Source organism: Agelaius tricolor, unplaced genomic scaffold (assembly GCF_023055355.1).
Source record: "Agelaius tricolor isolate 1412-34295 unplaced genomic scaffold, bAgeTri1.0.p SCAF_6, whole genome shotgun sequence".
NCBI classification, from domain to species: Eukaryota; Metazoa; Chordata; class Aves; order Passeriformes; family Icteridae; genus Agelaius; species Agelaius tricolor.
In genome coordinates, this window is record NW_027269266.1 from 12553375 (window position 1) to 12570495 (window position 17121).

The 17121-nt window shown below is 37.7% G+C and overlaps 1 protein-coding gene across 4 annotated transcripts in view; it reads right to left on the bottom strand.

Annotated features, from left to right (window-relative positions):
* Nucleotides 1–1991: 1991 nt before the first annotated feature.
* The window catches only part of ZEB1 (zinc finger E-box binding homeobox 1), a 120281-nt gene continuing 105151 nt past the window's right edge, over nt 1992–17121 (bottom strand). For all 4 annotated transcript variants that reach the window (XM_071428711.1, XM_071428708.1, XM_071428709.1 and 1 more), the window contains 5 exons: nt 15986–16188; nt 10797–10902; nt 8190–10000; nt 6591–6771; nt 1992–4478 (listed from right to left, as the gene is read on the bottom strand). In XM_071428711.1, the coding sequence (XP_071284812.1) occupies nt 3925–4478; nt 6591–6771; nt 8190–10000; nt 10797–10902; nt 15986–16188 (2855 nt within the window). In that variant the 3' untranslated portion in view covers nt 1992–3924. The remainder of the gene's footprint in view (nt 4479–6590; nt 6772–8189; nt 10001–10796; nt 10903–15985; nt 16189–17121) is intronic.

Below are 17121 nucleotides of genomic sequence, written 5' to 3' on the forward strand. Positions count from 1 at the left end.
CCAACTGATTTTGAGGTGGTGGTTCATTATATTTTGGAGACAGGTCAGTAGCAGAAATAAAACCAGTGCCCCAGGCACAGCAGGGCTGTCCCATGCTGAATTCCAAGGACACTTTTCTTTCTGCCAGCCTGCTCCCTGAGTGCTGTGCCAAGATGAGGGATGCATGGTGAGCCTGAGGAAGAAGCAGGCACAGACATCAGCTTGGGCACACAGGGCAGCTGATGGACTTTTCATCTTGTGACTGAAGAACAGGTCATAGCACAGTGGAGTTTCATTAAATCTACACAGCTCATGTTCACTGCTCTTTCCCAACTTTCATTTATCTCTAAAAGACAGAAGCAAAGGCTTTATGCTTTTTATGCTTTTGCTTTCATTTTTTTTTTTTTTTTTTTTTTTTTTTTTTTTTTTTTTTTTGTGGGAAACTTGCTGTCCTTGAAACTGCTTTGCCATTAATTCAGAGAGAGGTCACAAAACCCACATGGCCACAGCTGGGCTGCTGCTGCTCCCCTGGGGCTTGGACTCGGTCACAGCTGCCCAGGCATCCCCACACACACACAGAACTTCCTCAGTGCTGGGGCTGGGAACAGCTTCTGCATCCTCTAAGCACCTCTGGGTTCCACATGAGTTTGCTCAACTAAATGAAGACACACCACAGTTTGTGTTTTTCAAACAGGTAACAGATGATATTACAAAGTCACAAACACCAAAGACATCACTGAGCTTAACAGATGCAAAACTCAACGCACCAATCCATTTTGAAGATTAAAATGTTAATAACATAGTGTAAGTAATGAATATAAATTTTCTCCCCCAAAACAATGACATTTCCTGAGTAAAAGTTGCTTGGACTTTACTTACTATCCAAATTACTGGCCTTCTGCATTCAGCTGTCACTTATATGAGAAACCTTAGGTTTACCAAAATTCTCTGTTCTACTACTAAAGACAATAAAATTTTCCCATTTCACCAAATATCTCACTGGGTTTATTATTTTCCCATTTCACCACAGACATCTTGGAATATGAAAAATATGAAAATCTTAAAATAGTTTCAAGAAAGTGTGTTTCATTACCTAAAAGAGAGCAGAGAGCAGTTCTACCTGGGAGAAATTCTGAACCACCTGATTAATTCTGTTATGATGATAATTATAAGACAATATTATTAATGCAACATAAATGTTGTTTTTTTCAAAACAGCTTTCACATATTTAGCTCAATGATACTATGAAGGTAGAATTTTACTTAAAAGTGCAGTATTCATATACTGTACAGCAAGATGCACAGGAAGTAAAATGATTACTATATGGGAGAAATCCTCTGTATGCATTAATACTGAGATAATAAGATTGAGAAATACCCAAAACTTAGGTATGTGAATATAAAGTAACTTACACGATGTTCATAAACCCCCTGCCCCCCATATTAACAACTGAAATTCCATTTTAGGGACCATTAAAGAAGAGAACTTTGCTTAAAGAACGGTCTGTAAACTTTGCTTGAATGACAAAACATTGTAACCATGCATATATATTAAAATTTTCAAGCCTTTATACTTACATTACTGAAATTATATACCTGCAATGTTGGCATTGTATTTTTATGAAGTTCAACAGCAATAGATACATCAGCCTTTCCATGGACAACTAACTCATTGCTAAGTCAAGAAAACAGTTGGAGACTTATTTCATTTAAAAGCAGTCTTATTGAAAAATAGCATTGAACAGTACATTAGATAGGTACACCAAAATAAAAAGACCCAAAAGAACAACCCACATGGTTCATTTTGAAAACTCAGTTGTTCTCCTGACACTGGTAAATCAATGTAGCAATCCCTGTGCCTGCACACAGTTCAAACCCTTCTTCCACTTCCACGCTCCTTATGTACCCCTGAAACCCAGGACTGTCACTGGAGCAGGAGCTGTGTTTCAGTAACTTCTCATAAAAATCATTTAAATGCACTTTCTACATTACCAGAATAATGACAGTAAGTCAGACTTGTTGACGCATTTTATTGTGAGATGGGGAGTCTGGTAAAAAACTAGAAAATGACCATGATGTAACAAGGAACTTAAAAATGAAGTTTCAGATTTGTAACATACATACATGAATACAGGAACAAATTGGCACAAAAATGTTAAACATTGTTCCCAACACTGTTTTATAAGATTATTCTAATTTGGCTTACTAAGGAAATGAGAGTTTTATGGTTAGACTAATCTCTTAATAAAACTGCAGAGCATCATGCTATTAGTCACACAGTGAATTTCAAAATTTAAGAGCTTTATATTAAAAACTGGGTAAAGGTAAAATGAATTGATTGCAATTGTAAAATTAATACATTCCCATTTTAATTCTTCTGTTCTACAGTCCAAGGCAAGTATAAATGTTAACATAACACTGTTAAATCAAATCTCAATGCAAGAGAACCGATTGCATCTCTACTTTAAATCTTATCAACTTTCCAAATTTTCATACTAAAATATATTATTGTATTAATACAAACTACAGTATTATACACTACACTGTGTAATAAATAAAGAAATATAAAAATAAGACACATAAATATAAAAGTTTTCTAAAACTAAAAAGGTACATATGTCAGTAAGAAGGGTATTAATACTGCCAGGTTTGAAGACATACAGTACAAAATGTTGCACAGATCTATAAACTAAAAGAAATAAAATAATACTGATAGGTAAAAATCAGCTAACATTGTTAATAAATGGGGTCCATAATAACTAACATTTGAAAATACTTATGAGCCAGATAACATGTCATGTATGTGTCTGAAATTAAAGTAAACCAATAAAGCAATAAAGCAGATTAGAAAATTTCCCTTGTAATTATTGTAGAGAAATTCTGCAAGTCAGGTATTAACCCAAAATACCACCAAATAATTAAATAATGAAATATACCAGTGTTCTTACTTCTCTGATGGCTGAGTGTTTTTTCCCCATGAATAGTTTAGAAGTTTGATACAAATCAACAAATGCTAGTTATTGTAGGCCACACATTGGGTAAAGGCTGCTTAGAGCCTTTGTAATACTGATAAATGGCACTTACAGCACATAGGTCTTGCATAAGGCCAAAGGAGATACAAAGCTTCATATCATATCCTTCATATTGTTACTACATACTCAAACACAATTACAAACACTGTTTTTGACAACTTTCCTGTCCTTACCAGTATCAACACTGTTAGTCCCTGCAATCAGAACTCAACGACAATCTTCTCAACTACATTTTTAACCACATGAGTAAGAAACTTCAGTTCTTCTATCATCTTCTTCATTAAGGCTAACAATACACTTTAAATGATAATATGCTCTACTACAACATCTAATGTCATAAACTGCTACCTTCTAGGTTGAATTTACAAAGGTAGCCAAGCACTGTTTGCAACTGCATTACACGTCTCTGCGAAAGGGAATTTTGTAGTGCAGAAGTTCTCACATTGTAAAACATAAGAAAATACTGAAGTGGATTTAGGAAATGTTTTACCATAAAAAAAAAAAAAAATCATATAAATCTCTCCCAATTGTACAGTTTAAAAATTAATCAACTTAAGAATGAAAATTAATACTGATAAAACAAACAATGCCAGATGCTTGTCTAATAATCAGGTTTCCTACAACCTGGTAAATCTTTGCTTCCAGAGTCACTGTATTTTTCTAATCTGCTTCATGTTATAAACTTGTTCCTAACTTTGAAAACTGTGTGAAAAATTACTAAGTTTGAGGTTCAGGCACACCTGGATTTCTTTTTTTTTTTCTTTTCATTTTTTTATATATATATTTTTTTACACAGTAGTGAACAGAAATCACAGTATGCAGGCTACTGTGTTTCCATGAAAAGCATGTATAATATAGAAGGAACTTCATTACCAATTTTTTTTTCCTTATAGAAAAAACCTAGCACGTAAGCTTTATTCATTATTTTCTTCTGACACCTGCCCATTATTTTGTATAACTTCTGGTTCTGCATTGCTTGCTTGATTTACAGCTTCATCATTCTTGTCACCTTCAGTTTTCCCTTCTTCCTCTTCTACTGCTGCTACTTCTTCCGCATCCCCTACTTCTTGTAGTTCCCTACATTCTTTTTCTTCCTGAAGTCCCTCTATGTCTTTTTCTTCCTCCTCCTCTTCCTCTTTTTCACTGTACTCCTCCTCCTCCCTGGTTAGGCTCTCCCTCTCATCCGAGTCGATCTGCGAGGGGGACGCCCTGGGCACGGCGTGCTCGCTGCTCAGCGCCTCGGGGCCCAGCTCCTCGGGCTCGGCACTGTCGCGCTCCTCGGGCTCCCTTTTGCAGTAGGAGTAGCGATGGTTCATGTGCTGAGAGTAAGAGCCCGAGTGGGAAAACCTCTTTCCACACTTGTCACATTGGTAGGGCTTTTCCCCAGAATGCAGTCGCATGTGTTCGATCAAATGGTGTTTGTGTTTAAATGCTTTCGTACAGATTCCACACTCGTGAGGTCTTTTACCTGTAAAATAAAGCACAAACAGTTGGGCATCTTGTAGCTGAAGTTTTAAAAATGTGCACTGCTGTTTTCATTGTAAAATGCTGTTGATGAACATATTAGCATAGATGAAATTTTATATAACAAGATGTTCTACTCAATGCATTATCAGCCTGAGTTTCTCTCCTGAGCCCAAAGGACAAAGGTGCAACGGTACGTTGTCACAATCACTACAGTAATTTGTAACTTTTTTTGGAAAAATCATCATCTCATAAAGAGATTCTCATATATAACCTTTAGCACCAAAAAAGTGCAAAAATAAATTAGAAAATGAGACATTTATCTTGCATAAATTATTTTCAATTGAAACCATTTTAACTTTTCTATATTGATGGTATTTTAAAATTAGCTAAGCTTTTACGTTGGTGTTGGTGTATGAAGTCCTTCCATGATACAGGTAAAAGGAAAATCATTCTAAAATCTAGGCTGAATGCTTTATGTACAAAACTTGCTGACTATGCATGCATTGACATGAAAAAAAATCTGTTTCCCTCAGTGTGTTTCTGCTGTTTTCCAGCTCCTGTCTTGTTTTTAGAGTCTCTTAGAAATGTATCAGGAGCCTAGCAGTGTTATTTTGATTTTGACATTTAAAGTTGTTACACAAAATGACTTTGCAGTCTTAGCTCAGACATAAAAGACAAAGACAGTAAGACATCAGGTTTCTGATCACACTACACAGACGACCAGCACAACCATGACATCTCATGCCAAACAAGGAACAAGGCAGATGTTGGTCTCTCTTCCCAAGAAAGAAGTGAGAGGACAAGAGGAAATGGCCTCAAGTTGTGCCAGGGGAGGTTTAGATTGGAAATTAGGAACAGTTTCTCAACCAAAAGGGTTGTGAAGCACTGGCTGCCTGGGGAAGTGGCTGAGTCACCATCCCTGGAGGTACTTAAAAGACAAGCAGATGTGGCACTTTTGGGACAGGGTTTACCAGTGGACTTGGCAGTGCTGGGTTAATGGTTGGAGTCAATGATCTTAAAGGTCTTTCCCAACCTAAATGATTCTATGATTTTGAATGTTACATTGAAGTTAACACTGGTAGGGGAAGAACAATTCTGCTAGGAAAAGGAAGAGTTAAAAGAGTCTCAGGACAGGATAGGTATGAAATAAGACACCCTTAATGAATACAACTTGAGAAAATTGATCAAGACAAAAAAGATTTTGTTATGCTTTTAATTTTATATGTGAGATAACATTAAAATGTTAATATGCAGAAATATAATTAATTATAATAATTCAGCTACTCTGTCAACCAAGAAAGTAGAGCAGCATGAAGGGAGTAGCCAGAAGTTCTAAAGAGTTTATTTTATGGATATGGGGAAAGAGAAGATAACAGAGCCAGCAATAATACAAAACCCAACACATATTTGGCAATATATAGTACAAAACCCAATATATATATATATTTGGGACCTAATCAGTAAAAAAAAAAAAAAAAAAAAAAAGAATTCTTACTTTAAGACACCACAGAAGAAATAAGAGAGCAAGAGGTAATAAAAATATCCTAAAGATACCAGAACCTGAGCCAAAAGGAACAACTATGAGAATTAAAAATAAAAATCAAAGCCAAAAGGGTGTTCATTAGCAGTTAGATTCTATGTCTAATGAATAGCTGAAGCTGTTAACTTCAGGGCATTATAAATGTAGCCCAGTTGGAAAATCCTTCATGCCAGATATGCACACTGTTTTTCATGCACAGTATCAAATACATACATGATCCTTTTTCCGTCAGCTTTTATTTTTAATTTTTTCAAAATTTATAACCAGGCAAGGTAAATTAGAAGTAATATATCCTCATTTATAGGCTGTAGCTCACAGATGATTATCCACAAGCCAGATGCAAAAACTCCCCTTTTTCTATTTAGGGTTTAGGTCTAACAAATTCAAAGAAAGACAGAATTGCTGTTCTGTCAAACAAATATACAAAACCAAGTGTTTCTAAAGAAAGCTTAGCACAGGCAGTAAGGACTGCTACACTTCCCTACACCACCTGAGAACTGGGTTCCAGTTGAGATTATCAGTTACATGTTACCAAAGAAATAACAATCAGAAAAGTCTTTTCCTAGTACATACCTGTGTGTTCATACTTATGTCTCAATAACGAGCTGCTCTTCTGGAATATTTTGTCACATAAATCACATGCATACATCCCATTTTCTGTCTTTCTCATTTTTTTCTTTGGGGGTGTTGAATCAGAATCATTTTGATCTTCTAGATTGGATATTCCTTCTGAGCTAGTGTCTTGCCTTTCATCCTTCAAAAAAATTATAAAAATAGGTTAACTCCAATAAAAGAAGTCACTCACATGAACTGAAGCTTCTATTCCCATTCAATTCCATAAATAACCAAACAAAATTGTTTAGACTTCCACAGTCAAAAAAAAACCCCTTTACTGCATTGTTCTGCTTTGCAGTCCCTGCCACCAGCCAGATACAGATTTCCTCACTGGGACTGGTTTTAATCACATCCAAATATGACTGTTGGCCAGGTCTAAGCTATGTTTTAGGGCCCATAAAATAAATGCATTATTACAGACCTGTAAAGCACTTCAGTAAGTGGGAAGGGCAAATTTGTCACCTAACTGCATCTTTCAGCTAATGCTGGTCACCTACCTTTTGCTGCCTCAGAGATTTTATGAAGTTAAAAGATTGTTTTTGCTGAAGTTTTCACAAAAAACCTATTTAAATTACCATTCAAATTTGCATATTTGACTACCCTCTTCCTCATGAAACTACCACAAGTACTATTTAATCCAAAATTTAGGGGACTCCAAGTACTGTCATTAGTAAATATTTTCAAAAATATAACTGTTGTGTATTTCTAAGCAGTTTAAGTGCTAAAGCTTCCTTGTAAAAGCACAGTATTTTCTACTGATATCAGCAACATGTACATGTTAGCCTCCAACTTTTAATATAAGCAGCCTTGTAACCCTTCAATGCTCCTCAGTCTCTGGCAATACAGAAGCCTGAATAAAATGCTAGACCACCAATTTCTAAGATTTAAGTAGAAACACTCAGCCACTTTTCTGTTCTGCCCTGTCCCTACCTTAATGTTCACAGGTGATTCTCAGGAGGACTGACCCCAATTAGATCCCATCTCGATGTACCCAGGGAGGAACAAGCCAGGATACAGGAATGGCAGATGAAGATAAATATCTCCCTGACTTTCAGTTGAGACTATATCTGCATTTTGTTTAAAGTGACATTACAGTGTAGGATGAATTCAGCTACTCTGCAAATCAAGGAAGCAGAGCAGCACAAAAGGAGTAACCAAAAGTTCCAAGGAGTTTATTTTCTGAATATGGGGAAAAAGGAGATGCAGAGCCAGCAAAAGACAAAAGCCATGTTTTTATTTTGCTTTTTGATCAGGAGCATTAGATGGTCTTTAGAACAGTGAGCACTAATGTCCTAGAAGATTAAATATGGAGAATTAACTGAGTTGTCCACACTCAACAGTTTCTATTAGTCTGGACTCAAGCTGCCTGAAGCTAACTAGCATGGCAGAGGGCACAACAGTAATATCTATTACCTATTTACAATCAAGTCAAATAAGCCTGATAGCTTGTATTTATCTTTTTATTTAGTTCACCTTGATAGCTTTCTGTTAGTTCAGCAGAGGTACAGATTGAATACATCATACGTACATCATGTAGGAATATGGGGACCGAAGTACCTGATTTCCATTGGCTTGGATCTGTTTTGATGGTGTCTCATGAACTGCAGGACTAACTGTAGTAGAGTATGTATAAGCCACCTGTGGAATCAAAATGGTTTGCTTATTGGCAGCGAGAGCTCTCAAGCAGGGAACACTGTTCTGGTCAGCAATGGCAACAATTGTAGGTAACTGGGCAGTGACTGTAGGTATAGCAATATTTATGGGATTGGCACTTGGTGGGATTACATTTACAATAGGATCAGAGTCTGTAACACTGCTGTCCTTTTGTGGTTCTTTTTTTGCACAAGTTAAGTTCAAAGGTTCTTCTTGGACAGAATAAACACTGTTCTGGTAAACACTAGTTATGGTAGATCTTTCCAACAGTTCTCCATGTTGCTTTGGTAGCGAAAGGTCAAGAGGTTCTATTTGTGGCTCTTCTTGTACACCCTCTGCCGTGTACGTGTAACCCTGTGAATTTCTTGATGAAGAAAGGTTTAGTGGTGATGCAGATGGCGTGCTACTGTGTGAACCATTCAGAGTTGAAGCCCCTGGTAAAGTCTGAGATTTCGTTGTACTGCCAGGATTTTGTGAGTTATTTGTGCTGTTCTGGGGTTCGCTCACATTTGAAGTTGCTGCTTGATCATCGTTGTCTGCGGGGCTGCTTAATTTAACTTGTTCAGGAGAAGATGGTCCAGAAGACTGCACAGAAATCTGTCCAGCTTGCATTTTTTCAAACCACTTTTTTACCACATCCAGTGGTAGGTTTACAGAATCTGCTATTTTTGAAAGCTCTTCTGCACTTGGTTGAGCATTTAATGCATAATACGCTTTTAGGAGTGAGAGAAGGTTCTTTAAAGGTGGCTGACCAGGAGACAAGTTGTTCTCCCCGGTTTCTGATGGGACAGGGGACTCAGGTTTCTCAGCTTCTGCTCCACTGGGCTGGGGAAGCTGAGGAGGGCTTTTTGTTTCATAGTGCTTTAATTCTTGAAGTGCATTAAGATCTCCTGGGCAGTCATCACAAAGAAGACAAGTGCTATCGTTGGTCTCTCCTTCAAAGTTCTTATCTTTCTCAGACTTCACTGTGAGATCTTGTGGTAATTTCTCATTTTTGCAAGTATTTGCAGGAACAGAGTTTTCTTTTTTTAGATTTTGTGGAACAACCTGAAGTTGACTTGGCTGCTCCAAGCTGTAGTTGATGATAATTTTGGTTGTCCCATCTTGGTCAACCAAAGGAAGACTGATAGCTGAAATGAGGGAATGGCCAGCTTGTTGAATAGATGCATTGTTGATTGTTTCTTGTTCTTTGGACACAAGATTAGCATGATTGTTTTCCAGTACTTGCCTTATTACATTACCATCCACTGCCACTTTTAGTACATTTTGAATGTCACTTAAATTGATGCTTATGGGAGACACCAGACCTACTGTTGGTAGAACAACAGCTTGCACCACACCCTGAGGAGAACTGGTTGCCTGCAATGGGCTACCACCACTAAAAACCCCATTTTGCAAAGGGTTTGAACAATTAATTCCTGAAGCAACCACTATGGGCTTGAATTCATAATCCACAGGTTCAGTTTTAATTTGGTTAAGAGGAAGCTGCTCTTGCAAGGGTTTATTTTCTATCTTTTGTCGTATCTGTGGTCTTGCTGGGCTACCTGGTGATGCAGAAAGGGAAGGGGAGGAGCACTGAGACATCTTGAGCCCTGACCGGGCTCGACCATTCACGGGCATCAAACCAATACACTTCTTACTGCTTATGTGTGAACTGTATGAACCAGAATGGGAAAAACGTTTCTTGCAGTTTGGGCACTCATATGGCTTCTCTCCTAAACAGAAGAAAAAATAAAAAAGAAAAGAGAAAAGGCATATGCAACAGTTAACGAGGTTACAGCGCAACTTCATCAAACAATAATTATCAGAACAAAAACATCATAATGACCTCTCAAAGAGTTCTAGGGGGGAAAAAAATCTTATCTAGTGAATTGAACAGTAAGAGTATAGCTCTGAGCCAAGGCTCCTTTAACAAGTTGGTGATCCATAGCTATAGGATGGAGCCCACATGATCATATGTTCCAGTATTTCTCTATTTGACAATTATAGATTTCACTGAACTTCATTAAAGTAGTACCACCACTAACTTCAAACTTCTTATATAATATTTCTTATAACTTATCCAATAAATTGTGTCCTGAGTCTACTTTAGTATGACTAATCTGGAATGATGTCAATTACAGCCGCAGGAGGAACACTCAGTTCTTATGTCCTGATTATTATCAATTAAAATTCTCTAGAAAGGCTTGCAACACACTGAATGATCTGCAAACTTTGAAGAAAAACAGACAAGTGCAAAGGACCAGAAAGATGTCCCCATTTCTTCTGTGACAAGTCAAGTTTTCCTTAATTGTAACAGATTAAGTTGCAACTGTAAATCCTCTTGAGTTTTTCTACATATTCCCCGCAGGGAGCTGAAGGCTGCAGTCAGTGCTTGCAGTATTCCAGAGGGAAAAATATAAGGAAAACACTAGTATTTTAAACTTAGACTTACAAGACTGCTATTACATCAAAGTCATAAAGAGTAGAAATGGCAACATTAGTACTCAATTCAATGCTTGATTTATTTACCACTGTGGATTCGTAGGTGCTCCTTTAGGTGGTGTTTATATTTAAAAGCTTTTCCACATTCAGTGCACTTGAATTTTCGATTACCGCTGGACTGCGTCACATGTCTCTGTAAGAAAGAAATCTTAATTATTGTACAGCACAGCATCTTGCAGAAACACCTTCTATTTTCACAGTGCAACATAGAAAAAGCCATACAAACCCAAAAAGAATCAACCATAATTGTAAGAGACTGAAGGTGGTATGGGAAAAGGAAACAAATTACAAATCAGGTAAAAACTGAGGCACACGTTTCTTCGGAATAAATCTGATACAGTAAAGAGAAAGAAACAAAACAAACTCAAAACACAGTTGCCCCTTCTCCTAAATTCAGGTGAAGTTTACACTGACATGTTAGTAGGAAGTTCCAGGATGAATGCTAGTTCTACTTGTGAAAGCAAAACCATCAAGGAAAAACCCCAAGCCCACTACCCACAGAATATTTCATGCAGGATAGAAAAACATTAAAGTCTATAGAAACCTGTTTAAACTTTAATCGGTTGACTTGATTTTTCCATTTACATGCTTCCAGGGCTTACTGTTGGCCTTGGATCCCTCAATATAATGATGCCACAGGACTGCTCAAGAGAAGGTAGCTTAGTGACAATAAAGGTACTCTTGGTCACAATTAATTTGCAAAATAAATGTGAGAAACCAAACCAAAACAAATAAAAATATGGAGGGGTTTCCCAAGTACAAAACATCAAACCTCTTTTCATCATTTGCACTGAAGCTCTGTGATTATTTTTGTTAGATTTTGCCTTGTGAGAACATTTATTGTTAAGTTCTAAATTGTTTTTGTCTTTATTGCTATACTAGTTTTAAAAAAAGCAAAAGCTAAAACAGACATGTAAATATCTGTAGTATATATGTGACACATATGTTCAAGATTTGTAATTTTACCACAAACAGTATAAATCTGTGAATGTGTATTTTTAAGGACAAAAAATACATGCACTTTTAAAGTTGAAACAGCTTAATTGCCAACATAAAAGAGAAGAACTAGGAATTTTTCTGTTCAAACAACTTGTTTATTAGAAAAATCCCAGCAACTCCTTTTTAAATAGAGCTCATTTGGCAAAAAGATACTTTACCTCTATGGGGATGCACTGCAGATTTTTGGTAACTGGGGCAAGCATTTTCATAAACTCATGAACAGAGTTGTTCGTGGACTCCAGGGACAAACAGGCTGCCCACCACCACCAGCAGGTGTGGATCAGCTACCTCTGGTGTGAGAGCATGGGGGGAGCCCCTGGCCCTGGCCTGCTGTGCTTGGCAGCACTGGGAGCAGATGCTCACCGAGTGCTAGGGCTCTTCCTGAGCACAGACACAACAACTGGGGCTGAGAACTGTGCTGGAGAAGCAGGGATGGATAAAACACAGGATGGTGACCCTGCTGTGAGACATGCCTGCAGATCTGAAGAACCTTTGGCTGTGCAGATTGCTGGATGAAAGTCTGAACTCTCTGCTATGACATAGGCTGTCCAAATTACCAACCCTTCCTGTTCTACTCCCCGTCCCCCTTTAACAGAAGACAAATTGAAATAAGATCATCTAAATTACTTCCACATACTCTAATTCAACAGTTCCCCTGGGAGAAGCAGTTGGTTAAGCTGCAGATTTTACCTCTCAGCAGATCCTGCTCCCCCCACCCTGATCAGGGTGAGCTGCTTCCTGCCTCCCCCTGGGCTCTGCAGTGAGGTCTTCACTGGAGTTTATCCCGATTAGCACCTGACCCTCATTCCCAGTTTGTCAGCTGTCTTTTGCTAGTTCACATGGCTTTTCAGCTCTGTTTAACTAAGTCCCTTGAAGATGATGTTCTGGAAGACTGTGGCTGACTCACTGCATTTCACTTTAAATGATCCAACTGCATTGAGTCTAGAGGACCGTGTCAGGATTTACTTAAACCTGCTGAGAGTCAGTTACTACTGTTTGTCTTGAATTATACAAGCTAACAGAACTCAGGATATACACAGTTACTGCAGGTCCTGGACTACATAAATATTCATACTAAGTATCAGGGCATGTATTCAATCTGTCAGAAATGTTTCTGCTCCAGTCTTTAAAATCTAATGTTCTGTTTCTAAGGCATGGAAGTCCATACTCCACTTATCAAAATTCTAATGAGTTTTCCTGTTTTCCCAGTCATAGCTGTAAGGTGCTTTAAGCTTTCTGCTAGGTAGTGTTTCCAAATCTATTTTGCCTTAGCTTCTTATATTTGTAACTCTCTCTTCAGCTTTCTTGCTCTCTCATAATACTGTTCAGAATTACTTTGAAGGACCTTGTTTAAATGTGGCTGAGAAATCACAACATTTCTCCAAAGTACCACCTGTAACACTTTCACCTTCATTTTCTCAGATTCAAATGGTTTTCCCCATCTCAGCACTGTTAAAGCCACTTTAGTTTGCACCTGAGATATGTGATATATTTCTAATACACTGTACATAATTGCTGTTTTCTGCTCATTAAAGAATTAACTGCAACATTCAAAGAATATTCTTCTGCACTCCTTCAAGAACTGAAAGAAGAAACATCAGCATTAAGGTCTTTAACTAGCCACTAGTACATCCCTGCACCAAATGTTTACGGTGCTTAGGACTGAAGCTCACCCCTCTCACACCAGAGAACAAAACTAATTAATGAGAATCCTCCAAAATTATTTGGAAGACAGAGATTACAGGTATATCAGGGGTTTTTCACAGATGATTTGACCATGGTTTCCAAGAACTGCCATTTCTCAGCAGTGTGCACGACACTGTGAAATTCTGAAAAACTACCTACAGGTGCTTCATAAACTGATGAGAAAAAAAATGAAAACAAATATAAGAAGTACTTTTTCACACTTCAACATCCCTTTTGGTGCTTCACATGTGAAGGCAGACGACACATACAGCATCACCTCCTACCAACTGTTCGTGGTGTGGAAGCAGCCAAGGGTGCCATGAGGAACAGGGGGAGGAGGGAGGGAAGAAAAAGAAGAAGAAGAAGAGGTGCAGGGTGGCTCTCAGCTCTCTGCTGCAGCAGGAGTAGAAGTTTTGTATACCTTCCCCTGGCTCAGAAGGAGGCCCAGTGTGCAGGTACCCCTTCCACTGCCTTCACTAAGCTAGATTTTATCTTTGCTCGTTGCTTCTTTGTACAGAACAATTATAAGATTGTCACATGATGGACATTACCAGCTAATAAAGTTATCCAAATAATCTATGGTCAGGTGAAGTTCTTTAAGAGTAAGACATCAAGTTTTAAACATGCAGCTGTTTAAGATCCACAGCCAGGAGGTCTATACTTTACTAATGACAAAATTTTCCATTACTCAAATGATGTAATCATGTATATGCAGCCAATTTTGAAGACATGACAACTTTGCAATAATAACAAAAACAAACAAGTATTTCACATTTACCAAGTATCTAAACCATTGTAGTTTTAATTCTGGCTATGGCTTGAGAGAAAATAACACACTTTCACAGGTGTAATACTGAGTTCCAGATACTCCATAGAAACAACATTAACCAAATACAATTGTGCCTTCAAAAGTATAAATCCATTAAAATATTTTTGTAGGAATACAGTTTAAGCTACCCTTTTTAGCAATTCTTCTGAGTGTTTACTCACTTGGTGTTTTTATTTTTTCATTCAAACTGCATGCAAGTATGGCTTCTATCTCCCCCTACTACTTTATTCTTATGGTTTTAGGCTTGTAACTGAAAAGACTGAAAACAAATGTGGTAGCCCACAAGAAAAGCATTATATAAATAGCATTCATAGATTTTATAGCTAGAAATATAAGATGTATGTAAGATGAAAGTAACTTTTAAAGTGCAAGCCAAGCCAAAAAGGAAGCGAAACAGAAATTAATTGCTCATGGGAAGCATATTTGAGTAAAAAACAACTGCCACACCAGAATATGCTGGTGAGGTTATTCCAAAGCTTGTGAGACAATAAAATCTTTGCAGAAGGGTGGCTGATACTTTTTGTACCAATTTAATTGACCTGTGAATGTGAACACTTGTGTACGAAAATGTATCATAAATTTTTAACCCTGTTATATTTTTGGACTTGGTGATACTTTGTAGAATGGAGGTTAACAGCCAGTGTGTAAAAAAGCAAAAAGCATCTCCTTTACCCTGGTTTCCTTAAGTAAAGCATCTTCCTTTACTCTGGGCTACAGCCTGTATGTTTAGTGGTACCAGAAATGTTGGAAGTACTTTTACTTTTACATTCAGTTTTTCATTTTTCTGTTATATTTGTCTCCTGTTTCGTTTTGGGAGGGTATGAATCTTTCTGGACTGTCCTCTGAAGGAAACATCTCCCAGCCTCTTTAACTTGGTGGTGGAAAATCTGTATGTTTTTTTCTCTGGATAATTCCTGACTGTTTCAAGTTGGTTCCTGAGCCTCAGAGTGCCTCTGATAAGCATGTACTGGGGATGGATGATGGGACATTGTGGGGGTAAAAAAAAAAAAGAAAAAGAGGGATGAGAGAACAGAGACTCAGGATCTTCTGATGGTTATGATCAGATAGTTAACTCGTGGAAGACATTCCAGGGACCCATGCCCTCAGGTCAGCCCATGAACCAGAGAAAACAAGCTTATAACATCTTTAGCCTTTTCTGTTGCTTCATTTAGTACTTAACATCATATTTCACACATTTAACACCATATTTTAAACACTAATTATTTGTATATTGTCTTACAGCATGAATTGCATTTAAAAACTGTACCTCACAGTTCAAGCAACACAATGGTTTGTTTCTTAAGGGCAAAAATGCTACAGTAAATTGTGAATTATTCAAACAGGACTTATGAAAAAAAAACCAGGAAATGTTTCATTAAAGGCTTCAAATTAGATTTAAGTCATAATTTTTATGCAATGGTAACCAATGAACAGAAAAAACCAACAAATTACCTATAAATGTAATAAAGCACTTCTGAAAACAACCCTAGTGCCTAGATGAATGAAAACAGGAATTGAGATCTCAACCAGCTACAGAAAAAGCCTGACTTGAGCAGCAAGCTTGAGTGTGTTCTCTGGGCCTGGACCATGAGCACACAGATGATCTGCTGCTAACAGTTTACTCTCTCTGCACATTTCTGCCCACATAACAAACCACAGCGCTGCTGCAGAGGACAATAACCATAATTCAAATGCCACTTACTGGGTCTCTTCCTGATTTGTGTGATGTCATGTGGCGGTCAAGCTGCGTTTTGTACGCAAACGTGTAGCTGCACAAGGAGCAGCTGAAGTTATCCTCGTTCTTTTCATGGCGGTATTTGATGTGTTCCTTCAGAGAGGTGAAGCGCTTGTACCCCCGGTCGCAGTACGGGCACGTGAGCAGCTGGGAAAACGCATCAGGAGTTCCTACACAGGGCACACAAGGCACCACGCTTAAATAAACGAGTTCCAAACTTATTCCCTGCAACAAACAGGATTTACATTTGCACCTATTACTGTAAGAGAACATGCAGCTGCTGGAAGCTCCATTTGTTTTAGAGAAGGACTAGTGGTAATTTAGATTTTTTCCACATTTTGGAAAATGTGGAAAAATTATGCAACCGCCCACCCTATGGTAGTTGCCCCAATGTACCTTGGAGAGAGTCAGTACAATATGCTGACAGGACAAGAAGGAATGGTTTTAAACCAAAAGAAAGTAGATGGAGACTACATGTAAAGAAGAAATTTTTCATGATAAGAGTGGTAAAATTCTTCAACAGGTTGCCTAGAAGGGTGGCAAATGTCCCATTCCTGAAAATATTCAAGACTAACTTGGACAGGGTTCTGAGCAACACGATAAAGTTGAAGATGTCTCAGCTCATTTCAGAGGGGTTGGACCTAGATGACCTTTAAAAGTCCTGTCCAACCCAAACCATTCTATGGTTCACAGAGATGTATGTGTTGGTAGAATATACTGTCTGCAGGACAGAAAGTAGAGAGATCAAATCTGTGGCCATATATATGAGTCAAACATGGTCTATGGAATTTATTTTGCTGGCTTTCATAAAGTACTTCTGTATTAGTACAGGGAAAAGTGAAACCAGACTGAAGCTTAATATTAATTTCACATGTCTATTTCAAGAAGTCACCATTTAGAAAGTTTTAGCTCCATCCCTTCTTACCAGCATATGTTTAGCCCTCTACATAGGGCTAAACTCATTCTATCCTTGAAAAATTAATTGTTTAAAGGATTGAATAAAATACTTCTTTATAAATTTATCAATAAAGGTATGTTCAAATAAATGTAGGGTTTTCTGTATTTGATCAAAACACCAATTCATAGGTGTGATATCCTCCAAT